The sequence below is a fragment of the Somniosus microcephalus genome, chromosome 30 (assembly GCF_052327205.1).
Source record: "Somniosus microcephalus isolate GS21.2 chromosome 30, FLI_Smic_1.0, whole genome shotgun sequence".
NCBI lineage: Eukaryota > Metazoa > Chordata > Chondrichthyes > Squaliformes > Somniosidae > Somniosus > Somniosus microcephalus.
In genome coordinates, this window is record NC_141016.1 from 6,152,072 (window position 1) to 6,165,437 (window position 13,366).

Here is a 13,366-nt window from a genome sequence, read left to right on the forward strand (position 1 = left end):
AAAAAAACATTGGATTTGGAGAAATATACGGAATAATTGAAGGATTCAAATGCCACATGAATTCTTGAATAATGTTTGTGCTATTTATAAATACCAGCTGACACGTAAGATTATATTGCAGTCTGGGACTCTGAGCTTTCCATACTTTCATATGCTTTTTCCTGCTAGCTTTATTTGTAAGTAGGAAGTGAAATTTTCATTACACCTTGAGCACAGTGCCAGTCTCTGCTGTGTGTGGTGATATTCACAAGAGCGTATAACCTCCCTTGTAACATTATTGGTGCAGAATTTCCAGGGAACAATGTGCAATAGAAAATTGCAATGTTCAGAGAAAATCTATATATAGCATAGTCTAAATAAAAGGTCATTCGGCTCGGAGATTGAAGCTTGAGTGGTTACTGAAGTGTATTTGATTTTTGAGCAAACTTCATTTGTAAGACGATTTGATTCAGTGCTGTTTCGAATATCAAGTGTGTTTTATAAAGAAAAGACTTGCGTATAGATAATATAGCACCCGTCATGACCTCAGGAAGTCTCAAAGTGCTTTACAGCCAATGAAGTATTTTAGCAGTGCAGTCACTGTTGTAATATAGGAAACGTCATGACTCCCTTTCATTATCAGAGCACCCATAGTGCCACAATTTGCAGCATATTCATATGTACAGCTCAAAGGGCTCATGCGGAGAATGCAGGGCAGTGGGATTAGTGTTTGCAGCCTTCCAGCAACGAGCCAGCACAGCACGATTGGCCGAATGGCCTTCTGTGCTGCGAACTTGGTTCTGCGGTGGGAAGGAAAGAAACATAGTTTTGAACTTTTCCAGTTGGTGCATCTTTTTTAATATGACAATTCTCTTTATCGTGTCTAGCCCACGGTTGACGGATACAGGTATGGACTACGAAAGACCAAACGTAGAAACCATCAAGTGTGTGGTCGTGGGTGACAACGCAGTAGGAAAGACCAGGCTTATCTGCGCAAGAGCATGTAATGCCACCCTAACACAATACCAGTTACTGGCCACTCATGTACCAACAGTCTGGGCCATTGACCAGTACCGTGTGTGCCAAGAGGTAAGCAGCAGATGCACTTTATTATGATGCAGTATAGACTGTGTAAGATCAGTCCCAGTTGATTGTAAAGTGCTCTTAGTGTGAGTGTGTGTGTGTATTTTGCTTTTAATTTTGTGAAACTGTTTACCGAGAAGTTGGAAGTGAGAATCCAAACAATGCAAATGCAACAGTAATATTAAATATTAATGGAAGCTCAAGGAACATAAGAAATAGGAGCAGGAGTCGGCCATTTGGCCCCTCGAGCCTGCTCCACCATTCAATAAGATCATGGCTGATCTTCGACCTCAACTCCACTTTCCTGCACTATCCCCATATCCCTTGATTCCCCTAGAGTCCAAAAATCTATCAATCTCAGCCTTGAATATACTCAACGACTGAGCCTCCACAGCCCTCTGAGGTAGAGAATTCCAAAGATTCACCAGCCTCTGAGTGAAGAAATTTCTCCTCATCTCAGTCATAAATGGCCGACCCCTTATTCTGAGACCGTGACCCCTGGTTCTAGACTCCCCAGCCAGGGGCATCCTCCCTGCATCTACCCTGTAACAATTTTGTATGTTTCAATGAGATTACCTCTCATTCTTCTGAACTCCAGAGAATATAGGCCCAGTCTACTCAATCTCTCCTCATGTTAACTTTCAGTGATTCGTGAACAAGGACACCCAGATCCCTCTGAACACCAACATTTCCCAATCTCTCACCATTTAAAAAATACTATGCTTTTCTATTTTTCCTACTAAAGTGGACACCTTCACATTTCTCCACATTATATTCCATTTGCTATGTTCTTGCCCACTCACTTAGCTTGTCTATATCCCCTTGAAGCCTCTTTGCATCCTCTTCACAACTTACATTCCCACCCAGCTTTGTATCATCAGCAAACATGGATATATTACATTTGGTCCCCTCATCCAAATCATTGATTTGGATTGTGAATAGCTGAGGCCCAAGCACTGATCCTTGCGGTGCCCCACTAGTTACAGCCTGCCAACCTGAAAATGACCCATTTATTCCTACTCTCTGTTTTCTGTCCGTTAATCAATCCTCAATCCATGCTAGTGTATTACCCCCATCCCATGAGCCCTAATTTTGTTTACTAACCTCTTGTGTGGCACCTTATTGAATGCCTTCTGAAAATCCAAGTACACCACATCCACTGGTTCCCCCTTATCTATTCTGCTAGTTACAACCTCAAATAACTGATTCATCAAACATGATTTCCCTTTCATAAATCCATGTTGACTGCCCAATCCTATTATTATTTTCTAAGTGCCCTGTTACCACGTTCGTAATAATATATTCTAGCATTTTCCCTACTACAGGTACTGATGTCAGGCTAACTGGTCTGCAGTTCCCTGTTTTCTCTCTCCCTCCTTTCTTAAATAGTGCGGTTACATTTGCTACCTTCCAATCCATGGGGACCATTCCAGAATCTATGTGGTGCTTCCCCTGTGGCTTCAGCAGATGTGGAGGCACCTTGCTCACTTTCATGCTGCTCCTGCTTCGACACCTTTGGCGGGTGTCCTCTGGGTTTGCGAGCCTGTGAAGCCGGAAAGTTGTGTTGGCGGATTGAAGAGCAGAGGCACACTAGACTGCTGCAGGATGAACGAGTCATGACAACTGCCAGGGTACTTTGCACAAACATGCAAAATGTCGTTCCTCAAATTGAGAGGCCTCGGCCCTTGAGGTAGTCATGGCAACAGTTGTCGGAAGGAAATCCAGCAGCAAATAATGAGAGACTGAACCAAGGCTGCATGGGCCCCTTAAATGCAGCTGGTTCACGGACGTCAGCAGAGGCGAGTTACAGACCCAAAACACTAATTGGCCAGGGGGAGCGCACACACAGGGACTCAATTGCCCAATTAGGGCAAAATCGCAAATTTTTACCGGCTGAAAGCGGCAGCGGGACCTGACCCCCACCCAACCCGCCTTCAATGGGAAAATCGTGGCCAAAGTATTTGTTTACTTTCTCTGCCATTTCCTTATTCCCCTTTATAATTTCTCCTGTCTCAGCCTGTAAGGGACCCACATTTACTTTCACTAATCTTTTCCTGTTTCCATACCTTTAGAAACGTATGTCTCTCGCTAGTTTACTCTCATATTCTATTTTCCCTTTCTTTATCAATTTCTTGGTCCTCCTTTGCTGAATTCTAAATCCTCCCAATCCTCAGACTTACTACTCTTTTTGGCAACATTATAAGCCTCTTTCTTTGATCTAATACTATCTTTAAATTCTCTTGTTAGCCACGGTTGGGCCACTTTTCCTGTGGGGTCTTCGTGCCTTAAAGGAATGTACATTTGTTGTAAATTAATTGCTTGTCTACTGTCATACCTTTTAATGTAGTTTCCCAATCTACCTTAGCCAACTGGCCCCTCATACATACGTAGTTTGCTTTGTTTAGATTGAAGACCCTAGTTTCGGATTTAATTAAATCACTTTCAAACTCAATATAAAATTTTATCATAATATGGTCACTGTTCCCTAAAGGCCCCTTTACTGCAAAGTTATTAATTAACCCTTTCTCGTTGCACTAGATCTAAATTAGCCTGTTCCGTAGTTGGTTCCTCAATATACTGATCCAGAAAACTATCTTGCATATATTCCATGAATTTGTCCTCCACACTATTACTGTAAATTTTGTTTGCCCAGTCTATATGTAGATTAAAGTCCCCCATGATTACTGTATTACCCTTGTTACATACGCCTGTAATTTCCTGATTTATATTCTGCCCTACATTACAACTACTGTTTGGGGGGCCTATAAACAACTCCCACCAATGTTTTCTGCCCTTTGCTGTTTCTTAGCTCCACCCAAACTGATTCTACTTCTTGATTTTTGGAGCTAAGATCCTTTCTCTCTACTGTCTTTATCCCATCCTTTATTATCAGGGTTACCCCTCCTCCTTTTCCATTTTGCCTATCTCTTCTAAATGTTAAGTATCCTGGAATATTTAGTTCCCAACCTTGGCCACATTGCAACCGCGTCTCCGTAATGGCTATTAGATCAAACCTATTAATTTCTATCTGTGCTATTAATTCATCTATTTTGTAACGAATGCTTCGCACATTCAGATATAGTGCCTTTAACTTTGACTTATTTCTATTTTTCTCTGATGTCACCTGAGTCACTGATGCCTTATTACCTTTGTTACTCTTTCCCTTCCTGACCCATTCTGCTTAATTTCACCCAAAACTCTGCTCTAGAGCCTTGACATTTCTCTTGCTGCTTTTAAATTTACTCTTTCCTGAATCTCCCCACCCCCCACCCCCACCACCTTCATTAGTTTAAAGCCCTGTCTACTGCCCTAGTTATTCGGTTCGCCAGAACATTGGTCCCAGCCCGGTTTAAGTGGAGCTCCCTCTTTCCCCAGTACTGGTGCCAGTGCCCCATGAACTGAAACCCCTTCCTCCCACACCACTCTTTGAGCCACGCATTTAAACCTGTAATCTGTTTGTTCCGATGCCAATTTGTGCGTGGCTCAGGTAACAATCCAGAGATTATTACCTTTGAGGTTCTGCTATTTAATTTGGATCCTAGCTCCTCAAACTCCCTCAGCAGAACCTCATTCCTAGTTCTACCTATGTCGTTGGTTCCTACGTGGACCACGACAACTGGATCCTCCCTCTCCCACTCCAAGTTCTCCTCCAGCCACGAGAAGATGTCTTTAACCCTGGCACCGGGCAGGCAACACAACCTTCGGAACTCTCGGTCGCGGCTGCAGAGAACAGTATCTATCCCCTACCACAACTACTTTCCCTTTCACTCCCTCCCACTTGAATGGCCTCCTGCACCATGGTGCCATGGTCAGCTTGCTCATCCATCCTGCAGGCTTTTCCCTCATCCACACAGGCAGCAAGAACCTCATACCTGTTGGACAAGGGCAAAGGCTGAGGCTCCTCCAGCACTGTACCTGGGGTCCCCTTACCTGCCTGAGTTGCAGTCACACCCTCCTGTCCCTGACCACTAACCAGACTTGTACCACTACCTAACCTAAGGGATGTGACTGCCTCCTGGATTAAAGTGTCCAGGTAACTCTCCCCATCCCTGATGCCCCGCAATGTCTGCACCTCAGACTCCAGCTCAAAAACTCGAGGAACTTCAGCACTTGAAGTTCCTCAAGATGCAGGCACTTACTGCAAACGTGGTTGTCCGGGATCACAATGCTCTCCACAAACTCCCACATGCTGCAGTTGCGGCACACCACCTGCACTGCCATCCCTATATGACCTTGTTTTATTTAATTAAATTGTATGGAATTTGTAAATAAGTAACTTAGCTTACAGTGTAGTTTCTTGACTACTTACTTTAGCTAGATTAACTTATGGGTACTGAAATTAAATATCTACCTGTAACACAAAGCACTACAAGTAGTGTTGGCAAAAAGCACCATTCCTTCCCCCATTCTCTGAATTCCCACTCTTTCCAAATTCCCCAAAAAACCACTCTGTTTAAGTACACTCCATTTTACTCCCACTCTGTGCTCTGCAGACCTGTTTACTCTTATACTCATATACTCTAGGAGCCTCACCCAATTTACAAGTGTTTACTCCGCTCCCCTGCTCCTGGTGATTAGCACCTACTCAAGACAAACACAGGCAGCTTCTTTTAACTATAGTTTATAAAGTTCTAGGTTAAAATCAAAATGTTAAGCTAAATTTCACTTTTTACATCTACGACTTACCCATTACTTACCAGAAATTCCCAAATAAAACAATCTGTTTAAGTACACTCCGTTTTAATCCTGCTCTGTGCTCCTCATCTTTCAATCAGGCACTTCACAACCTTCTGGACTCAACATCGAGTTGAACAATTTCAGATCATAACCACTGCTGTTTTTCAGACAGCAGGGCTGGTAGTGGTTCTGCTGTTGCCATTTACACCTCCTCTGGACCCACCTTTTTGTTTCTTTACTTGTCCTATTACCACCCCCTTTTGCCTTGTACTTCATCCCTTTTGTCATTTCATCACTCCTGCCTTCCACCCTTTTGTTCTTTCCTGCCTTTGTACTTGCTTAAAATCTGGTACATCTGTTGCATTTTTCAGTTCTGATGAAAGGTCAACGACCTGAAACGTTAACTCTACTTCTCTCTCCACAGGTGCTGCCTGACCTGCTGAGTAACTCCAGCATGTCCTGTTTATAGTACAATAGTCAATGGCCTAGAAATTCGGTGGGCTGCGCCACCAGTTAGCGCCCAAAGAGGGCACTTAGTGGGTTTAGCGCCACTGGCCACGCCTCCCGCGAAATTTAGAGGGGCACTAATGGCGGCGTTAGCCTGTAACGCTGCGCCGCCACCGATGACGTCATCGGTGTGCGCAGCGCCCCGCTACCGCCCCGATCGTGATATTTGGTAGCGCCCCCCGCTGTAACGCCGGTTGCAATTTGCGACCGGTTCAGGGGGGCCTACCTGCGGCGGTAGAGGCGCAAATTAAAGGAGAGGTGCGGGGCGGCCATCTTTGTTGGCCGCCTGCTAGCACCTCTCTGCGCTCCCGTCCCCGGCCTCCTAACCCCCCCCCCCGCATTTTGCCGGCTGTGTCCCAAGAGCCCGGCACTTCTCCTCGGTGCCGGGCTCTTTTGCCGGCACTCGCGATCTCCGATCGCGTTGCAGCAGGCCCCTCCCCTTTAAGAAGGGGAGGAAGGCCTGCAGTACCGCAGTGTGCCATGCCGCAGCGTGTGGCGCTGTGGCACGTTGCGCTGCGATTTTCAGTTGCAGCGCCCCAAGACGGATGCGGGGTGCCTCGAGTAGCGCCGCGCTTCTGTTTGGGGCGCTCAAACTGAATATCAGGCTGGCACTCGCGGCTCCTTCCGGGGTGCCACCGAATTTCTAGGCCAATGTGTTCTGCTGTATCCGGCACAAGCACGACGGGCCGAATGGCCTCCTTTTGTGCTATATCATTCTATGATTGCTGATATTTAAGGGAGTGAGGTGCTCAATACAGATACATGGTCATCTACAAATGCTTATAGGGTGGGGGAAAAAAGTCCAGGAGATGTAATCTTAAATGAACTTAGAGTGGAAATTAAGATCCAAAATAAAATATTAAATGGGATTTATGCTTGCATCTTGAGCAGTCCAGCAATTTTTTTTATTTGTCCTTGGCCTTTCCTCATATGAAGGCCAGAGTAGGTAGGGGTGGCAGGTTCCCTTCTCTGAATGACATGAGTGAATCAGTTATTTTTTTACAGAAATGCAGCTTTGACGGTCATTGTTCTGGTGGTAGTGTATAGATGACCAGTAAAACAAAAGTAAAATACTGCGGATGCTGGAAATCTGACAGAAACTGCTGGGGATACTCAGCCGGTCAGGCAGCATCTGTGGAGAGAGAAACAGAGTTAACGTTTCAGGTCGATGACCTTTTGTCAGATTTGGTGAATTCAATTTGGCCATGGTGGGATTTGAACTCTCGACCTCTTGGTTGCAAGTCCAGTACCATAATCGCAAAGCTACTGTACCCTCGATTTGTTTTTGTATATGGTAATATAATTTGCTTCAAATCATTATCTGTCGCATGGGTAGATTTCTTCAGGCCTTATTCATAACTGTAATAAACCTGCACAACACAGAAAACCATCGAGCATCAAAAATTGTTTTATCACTAGGTCATGAAATATAATTTATGTTTTTGACATTCAGGAAAATGGTCTGGAAAATGCAACTGGAAGAGAATATCGTTTAAATATGTGTCAGTCGGTAGCACTCTTGCCTGAGTTAGCTGGTTGAGGATTCAAGCCCCCACTCCAGAGACTTGAGCACATAGTCTAGGCTTACACGCCGTGCTGAGGGAGTGCTGCACTGTCAGAGGTGCTGTCTTCCAGATGGGATGTTAAACCGAGGCCCTGTCTGCTTTCTCAGGTGGATGTAGAAGATCTTATGGCACTATTTCAAAGATGAGCAGGGGATTCTCCCGATGTCCTGGCCAATATTTATCTCTCCGCCAACGTCACTAAAAACAGATTATCTGGTCATTATCACATTGCTCTTTGTGGGAGCTTACTGTGCGCAGATTGGCTGCCGCATTTCCTACATTGCAACAGTGACTACACTTCAAAAGCCCTTCATTGGCTGTAAGGTGCTTTGGGACGTCCTGAAGTCGTTAAAGGTGCTATATAAATACAAGTTCTTCCTTTCATATGCACCTGGTTTACCTGTTAAAAATGGGGAAATGACACACTGGCTGCCCAGCGTAAATACTGGGTGATCACCAATAGGTTTTACAAGATCAACGCCCCAATTTGGATATTACTTTGTGGATATTCATTATTTTGTTTTGGCGATGTAGTTCAACGTTCTACTGGCTTTGTTGATTGCCACTCAACATTGGTTGGACATGTTGAATATCAAGTCAACTAAGACACCTAGGTCTCCTTCACTTCTTCCACAACTACTTCAACACCAATAACATGTGCAGCTTAATTCTCTTCTTGTGCGCTGATTGTTTTTGAATGGGGGCGGGGAGGAGACACTTTTAAGCCAAGAGATCTGAATTGCATACAATCACTTCATCAACTGAATCGAATTGGTCTGTTTTTTTCACAGGTTCTGGAGCGTTCCCGCGATGTAGTCGATGACGTCAGTGTGTCGTTGCGGCTCTGGGATACATTCGGTGATCATCACAAGGACAGACGGTTTGCCTATGGCAGGTATAGCAATGCAAACGCTGAACAGATCATTCTTGGGTTAGTTTGAGTGGGGAAATCCCCCTTCCCCAGATTTCTAATTGAAGCAACCAGTCATTCCAGAAAATAGTGAAGCAGTCAACGGCATGAGAAATCTGTGGTCTTCAGAATATTCTGCCGTACTTAAGCTATAGTCTACCCCAAATCAAAAATTTTAATGGAATTGGACTTTTACACCTTTCTACATATGTAATATCCTGCAAAACTTATTTTCAGAGATAACCATTATGAGATGAGAATTAGGAGATTGCACAGAACCAAAATGCTTCAGTTCAGCCGTTTAGCTGCACCACTAACCTTTGCTCTGGAAAGGACACTGCTGCGTCTTTCTGGAAGCCTGGTCAATCTAATTAAGCTGAGATAAAGATTCTGCAAGTGCCAAGGAAGGAGCAGTTTCCTTTGCAACATGTTTTCTCTGTTGTATTTTTTTTTAGATGTTTTCACTGACGAGTGTACCCAATCTGCAATGATTCTACTGGTAGGTGTAGCTTACTTAGAGCCTGAAGCTGAGCTGCTACCGTAAGATTTTATCCATGTGCAATAGATGTTCACCTCAGTTACATACATAGCTAGCCATTGTAGTAGTTAGCGCTCCCAGGCCTCAATAATTAATATATTCAGCAAATCATAGATGCATTTAAGAGGAGACTAGATAAACACATGAGGGAGAAAGGAATCGAAGGTTATACTGATAGGGTGAGATGAAGAGGGGTGGGAGGAGACTCGTGTGGAACATATACACCAGCTGGGCCGAATGCCCTGTTTCTGTGCTGTACGTTCTATATAATAAAATGCAGCTTCATATTCAGCCATTATAAAACTACAGAAATGTTACATTCCTGTGCACAGCTGTCCCAATTTCATTTGGAATTGTAATGGGCTATTTTCTTTTCTCTCTTGCTCAGGTCTGATGTGGTTGTGCTTTGTTTCTCCATTGCTAACCCCAACTCCCTGCACCATGTAAAGACCATGTGGTACCAGGAGATTAAACATTTCTGCCCACGAGCGCCTGTCATTTTGGTTGGCTGCCAGCTGGACTTGCGGTACACTGACTTGGAAGCAGTTAATCGTGCACGGAGACCTCTTGCAAGGTATCGTCTTTAACGGCTGTATTAAAGTCAAGTCCACAAACGCAATCTGTGGTTACATATGTTCAGGATGAATTAAGAATAAAAACGAGCGCTTTCCCCCATGGCTCAATTGAGTTTGTCCAGTAAATTGATGAGCTGTGAAGACTAGGACGTCTTCCTGGACTGTGAGTCAGCTAATCTCAGTCAGAATGGTAAATCCAGTGGCCCTCGGCTGGGTTAGGGAAAGGAATCTCGTCCTGGGTTCCTGCTCCTGATTGCTGTCCAACGTCCGCTGGAGGAAATACACACAAGTGCGCGGATGTTGGGTGAAGGCAGCATTGGGCGAGGTTTTGCCCCGCTCCGCTTGCCCGCCACTGGAATAGTCTGCTCGCACTCGCCGTCCAGGCTCACGAGTGAAGAATGCATACTAGAGTGAGATACCATAGGATGATTAACACCTGTGGAACAACAGCCCATCGTGAGTCAATGTCTTCAGGGAAGGGGAGAAAATCGGTGAAGGGGAAAAGGGGGGAATAAATCAGAGCTGTGCTTTGAGAGCCTTACTCATTTGTTTTTGTTTTGATTTGGATTGTGAGAACAAAAATAGTGGATATGAGAATAAAAATACCAAATTTCAAGCAAGCTTTGACTTTAGACATATTTCCCCCCACCCACCCACCCACAACCTCCCACAGAACAGTGGTTGACTGGAATGAACTCCCAGCGAAATCAACTGATGCACTGTCAATTAACATTTCTTAAAATGTTTGTTTGGAAAGAGATTGAGGATTACATGGATAAATAGTAATAGAGGTGATGGAACATTGAAAGTTTCTAAGCTACTACCTAAGCCATTTGATGCTTTTCTCAATGACATTGCTCATCACAATGCAAAGCTCATTATTTTCCAGCTGCAAAGCTGGCATTGCCTCAGTTATAGATGTAGAAATTGCTGGGTGGTAACATATCAGCTACCTGTATATACACCCCGCTTGATATTCAGTTTCATTGAAGTCAAGGGAAACGTGCACCTTCCTCAGGGAAAGCTTGAAGTCTGCACTGAAGATTTTCAATGACTTTGGAACAGTTGGTAAATCCAAAGTGTTCTGTAAGATTTTTAATGTATTACTAGGTTATAAACAAATCATGGGGCACATTCTAAATATCTAATGCATAATTTGCATTTAATTTCTATGATGGGGTTATAACCAATGTTCCCATTAATTTTATTTCCGTGCGTGGTCCCTTTAACGGGCTGTGTGGCTCATTAAAATTTGCGCGCATGCGCGGTTTCTTCCATTTAAAAGCTGGCGAGCGGCCTGCGCGGGACCTCCAGACCATTATGTGGCCGTGCAACTTAGCAGGAACATTGATTGTAACGGGCAGCTGATTCGATACTGCCTGTTTTGCGCTACCAACAAATTTCTACCCTATAGACTTCTCATTGACCAGTACCTCTCACATTGTAATTATTTCCCCAGATTTGATACGGGTTCTTTTTCTCTCTCAAAGTGGAAACTTTCCCATCTGATTGACACCAACACAATGAAGAGCTAACCGAACTCACAAACAGAACTGGGCAAGTTAGAGGGACTGGTAGCTCCGAGTCTTTCATTTGGGAGTGATATATTCTTGCTACTGGAACTACTAGTTACCACACTGGTCGGGTTTAAAATTCTCAACGACTGAGCCTGTGCTTCGAACTTTATTAAACCTTCCAACTTGTCCACAAGATGTTCAATCTCAGAAGAGCTGCTGTGTTCTGCCAGTACCCTAGTCCCCTCGCCTCAAAATATCATGAACTATAATGCAGATTGGCTGAGGCAACATCACGTTAATAATTCTAAGGTGTATTTTCTAAAATGGAATATATTCTTCCTGTATGCAAAAACTAGATTCAAAAGATCATTTGAGTACCCTAAAAATACCTCAAATATCATGCTTTGACATTTTTAAAGAACTTTGCAAATTGGGTCTAAACAAGCAAGTAGTAATATAATGCTTGAAAACATAAATGCGTTGATTTTTGGGCAATTCTGAGTTACCTTATCCAACTTACATTGTGTTTTTCTTTTATTCACAGGCCAATAAAACACAATGAGATTTTAGCTCCTGAAAAGGGTCGTGAGGTAGCCAAAGAACTGGGAATCCCCTATTACGAAACCAGCGTGGTTGCCCAATTTGGCATTAAGGACGTCTTCGATAATGCCATCAGAGCCGCCTTGATTTCCAGGCGGCACCTCCAGTTCTGGAAGTCACACCTGAGGAATGTTCAAAAGCCTTTATTGCAGGCCCCGTTCCTGCCTCCAAAACCACCACCCCCCATCATCACTGTCCACGATCCTCCCACAACCAACGAGGAGCATCCTGCCCGCCTGTTGGCCAATCCCCTTTGCGCAGACGTCATCTTGGTGCTTCAGGATAAGGTTAAAATCTATGCTCACAAGATTTATTTGTCTACCTCCTCCTCAAAGTTCTACGACTTGTTTCTAATGGACCTCAGTGAAGAGCCAGAGTCGGGTGATGAAAGAGCAGTGAGCCACAATGACAAGCAGGGCAGGGAATATTTAATGAGAGCGGCCAGTTTTGACGTCAGCGAAAGCACAGATGAAGTTCCAACCACCCAACCGTTATCCAATCTTCGGGCCTCTACCAGTGATAGCATCTTGAAACTTAACGCCTACGATAATAGTGCAAGAGCAAAGGCTTGGTTCAACAGAGGAAAGATTCTGTCATCGTGGAGCAGAGCTTTCATCAGTATCCAGGAAGAGGTGGCAGAAGATCCCGTCACCTTTAACCATCGGCTGATGACTGTCGTCAGGATGGACTACTCTGTTCATCCTGATGCGTTCAGCGCAGTCATGCGCTACTTGTACACTGGCCAGTTGGATGAGAACGAGAAGGAGCTGATGCAGATAGCCCACATTGCAGAGCTGCTGGAGGTTTTCGACTTGCGTATGATGGTGGCCAATATTTTGAACAATGAGGCCTTCATGAACCAAGAGATTACCAAAGCATTCCATGTGAGGAGAGCAAATCGTGTGAAAGAATGCCTGGCCAAAGGGACCTTCTCAGGTAAGCGTGTACGGTATGGTTTCTATTTACGTTTAGATACTGATGTGTTTAGCCAGAAGGTTTCTTTTGAAATGGTGATTTTAGTCAGAGGTCCTGGTGATGCAGTGTATTTGTGTATCAACGTACACTACCACAGGGCATATGACATGGTTTTATACCCATAATTCTACATGTCTGTTTCTTATCTCAGCTAAGAGAGCTAAGCCAAGGAGCACTGTTTTCTTTTGTTTAACTGCCAAGGTATAAAAATTGAAGACATCAAATCATCTGGCTGAAGGGTGATGTAGGCCAAGACCTGAGAATTATTTGCCTGTCCACCTTCTTGTTGGTAGAAACATGCTTGGCATTGAAGGCCCTACACATGGCCCACAGTGGTTGAGAGTGTTGAAGCTGGAAATTCTCACTGGTCCATTTGGGGAGCATTTCTATAGTTTAAGGCCAGTTTACGGGGGGGATTTACTGTAGGAATGTATGTGTGT

The 13,366-nt window shown here is 44.2% G+C and overlaps 1 protein-coding gene across 1 annotated transcript in view; it reads left to right on the forward strand.

Annotated features, from left to right (window-relative positions):
* rhobtb2a (Rho related BTB domain containing 2a) overlaps nucleotides 1-13,366 on the forward strand; it is a 75,758-nt gene that overhangs the window by 11,732 nt on the left and 50,660 nt on the right. Inside the window, exons 2-5 of the mRNA XM_085970917.1 lie at nucleotides 867-1,068; nucleotides 8,603-8,706; nucleotides 9,648-9,833; nucleotides 11,896-12,887. Of these exons, the coding sequence (XP_085827043.1) occupies nucleotides 889-1,068; nucleotides 8,603-8,706; nucleotides 9,648-9,833; nucleotides 11,896-12,887 (1,462 nt within the window). The 5' untranslated portion in view covers nucleotides 867-888. The remainder of the gene's footprint in view (nucleotides 1-866; nucleotides 1,069-8,602; nucleotides 8,707-9,647; nucleotides 9,834-11,895; nucleotides 12,888-13,366) is intronic.